This window comes from Limulus polyphemus, unplaced genomic scaffold, assembly GCF_000517525.1.
Source record: "Limulus polyphemus unplaced genomic scaffold, Limulus_polyphemus-2.1.2 Scaffold4244, whole genome shotgun sequence".
In the NCBI taxonomy this organism is placed as follows: Eukaryota; Metazoa; Arthropoda; class Merostomata; order Xiphosura; family Limulidae; genus Limulus; species Limulus polyphemus.
The window spans coordinates 3,151-5,754 of NW_013669854.1; the positions used below are offsets into that span (position 1 = coordinate 3,151).

Below are 2,604 nucleotides of genomic sequence, written 5' to 3' on the forward strand. Positions count from 1 at the left end.
GCTGTCATGTTAAACTTATATTAAAGTTTTCTTCATTACCCATTTAAGCCGTCTCCAGCCATTATTAGTCTCAAAGTGGGTTCCTCGTCATCGAATTCTGCACAGTTTGTCCCATTTCACACATTACTGTAATCAACTAATACAATTTCAGCTGTAAACATACCTCTGAGTCACTTCTGCACAGTTTGTCCCATTTCACACATTACTGTAATCAACTAATACAATTTCAGCTGTAAATATACCTCCGAGTCACTTCTGCACAGTTTGTCCCATTTCACACATTAATGTAATCAACTAATACAATTTCAGCTGTAAACATACCTCTGAGTCACTGCTGCACAGTTTGTCCCATTTCACAGAGTTCTCCTCGAGAAGAGAAGTGACAAGTTTTCTGTACTTCCTCATGATGTGATCCAGTGCTGATTGATGCTCCTCGACCAGAGACCTCAGCTCTTGATTCTCCTGCTGAAGTTCTCGAATGTGTCGATTCTCTTGCTGGACATTCAGGGTACAAAGTGACAAAGGTCGTTGTTCTATTGATGTTGTTAATTCGGTCAACTCTTCGTTATTCTACGGAAAGACAAAAATAAATATTTTCACAATAAAAGTTAACATATCAGCATAAGTGACTGATAGAAATATTCCAGCCACTTTCTTTTTTTCACATGTACCTATTCATTTGTTCAGAAGTGACTAAGATGTCCTCACAAAACAAGATTGTGAAAAGCTAAATAGGTTCTGGTTTCCGTTTCATTACTTTTAACAACCTGAAAACTCCAAACTAGGTGGTACAAGATGTTTCATTTTATAGTAATCTTTGTGATGTCGTTACATATTCTTAATCTTACTTGTGCCTATGTCATGAACTATTTAACATTGTTTTATGTCTATCAAATAACAGGGGCCAGTAAAGATGGGTATCGAGAATAATATATATTAACTGAATAACTTAAAACAAGGTCAGATGAATGAAATAGTGGAGATCACCTATTATTAAAGTTAAGTGTAAGCACCTTCTGTTCTGTAACTTCAGAAAGGTACTAAAATATCTCAAGTTACAAGTATTTGTCTTTAGTTTTTAACCACGTAACTGACACCGTTAATTTCAACACCTGTTATACCAAATCTCTTCTACAAAGCAGGCCTAGACAAAATTTTGAGATCTACTTGTCCAAAAAATAGGTTAAATTCACTTGTATCGATCCAATGATAGCCTGTCCATGTGAATTGTTAAAATTATATTATATTTAGTTAGATTACACATTAAGAGGTTGGTGAAACTAGCATTAAACTTTAATATATAGGTTGATTTCATTTGGTAAAAATAAAACTAACTGATTAAAAAACTTATTTTCATTATTAATTTACTTTATTCTCATTGCTGCATGTTTATAAATGTGCATGATACTCATTCAACACCAAGAACAGATCAGAGTAAGGTATCTCTCATAACTCACATTCATACAACATAGTAACCGAGCTTCAACAAGTCCCGAGTTAAAATGGTATTGCTGCAAATTAAAACTATCATAGGTCATGACAACAATTATTTTTTTTGTTTCAAAATAAGACAACTCAGACTGAAACATATAGCAAGTGTTACATCAGTGCTGGTGTGATAAATAATTACCTGTCCCTATGGGCAAGTTTGAGATGTCAGTTATATGTCTAGACCCAAAAATTACCTGTCTTGGACAATCAGAGAGTGGCTAATTTAGAGCCACACAAAATGTACCATTGACAGATCCTACTTACAAAGTCTGTACAAAATCCACTTCAATAAAGGAAGCCTGTGACATTGGTTAGAAGATCTGACTGTACCACATCAGATTTGTTCTGTACAAAATCCACTTCAATAAAGGAAGCCTGTGACATTGGTTAGAAGATCTGACTGCACCACATCAGATTTGTTCTGTACAAAATCCACTTCAATAAAGGAAGCCTGTGACATTGGTTAGAAGATCTGACTGTACCACATCAGGTTTGTTCTGTACAAAATCTACTTCAATAAAGGAAGCCTGTGACATTGGTTAGAAGATCTGACTGTACCACATCAGATTTGTTCTGTACAAAATCCACTTTAATAAAGGAAGCCTGTGATATTGGTTAGAAGATCTGACTGTATCACATCAGATTTGTTCTGTACAAAATCCACTTCAAAAAAGAGAGACTGTGACATTGGTTAGAAGATCAGACTGTATCACATCAGATTTGTTCTGTACAAAATCCATTTCAACAAAGGAAGACTGTGACATTGGTTAGAAGATCTGACTGTATCACATCAGATTTGTTCTGTACAAAATCCACTTCAACAAAGAGAGACTGACATTGGTTAGAAGATCAGACTGTATCACATCAGATTTGTTCTGTACAAAATCCACTTCAACAAAGGAAGACTGTGACATTGGTTAGAAGATCTGACTGTACCACATCAGGTTTGTTCTGTACAAAATCCACTTCAACAAAGGAAGACTGTGACATTGGTTAGAAGATCAGACTGTATCACATCAGATTTGTTCTGTACAAAATCTGCTTCAACAAAGGGAAGACTGTGACATTGGTTAGAAGATCAGACTGTATCACATCAGATTTGTTCTGTACAAA

At 35.2% G+C, this 2,604-nt stretch overlaps 1 protein-coding gene across 2 annotated transcripts in view; it reads right to left on the reverse strand.

Annotated features, from left to right (window-relative positions):
- LOC106470844 (FGFR1 oncogene partner 2 homolog) overlaps positions 1-2,604 on the reverse strand; it is a 9,070-nt gene that overhangs the window by 3,131 nt on the left and 3,335 nt on the right. For both annotated transcript variants that reach the window (XM_013931417.2, XM_013931416.2), the window contains one exon: positions 322-570. In XM_013931417.2, the coding sequence (XP_013786871.1) occupies positions 322-570 (249 nt within the window). The remainder of the gene's footprint in view (positions 1-321; positions 571-2,604) is intronic.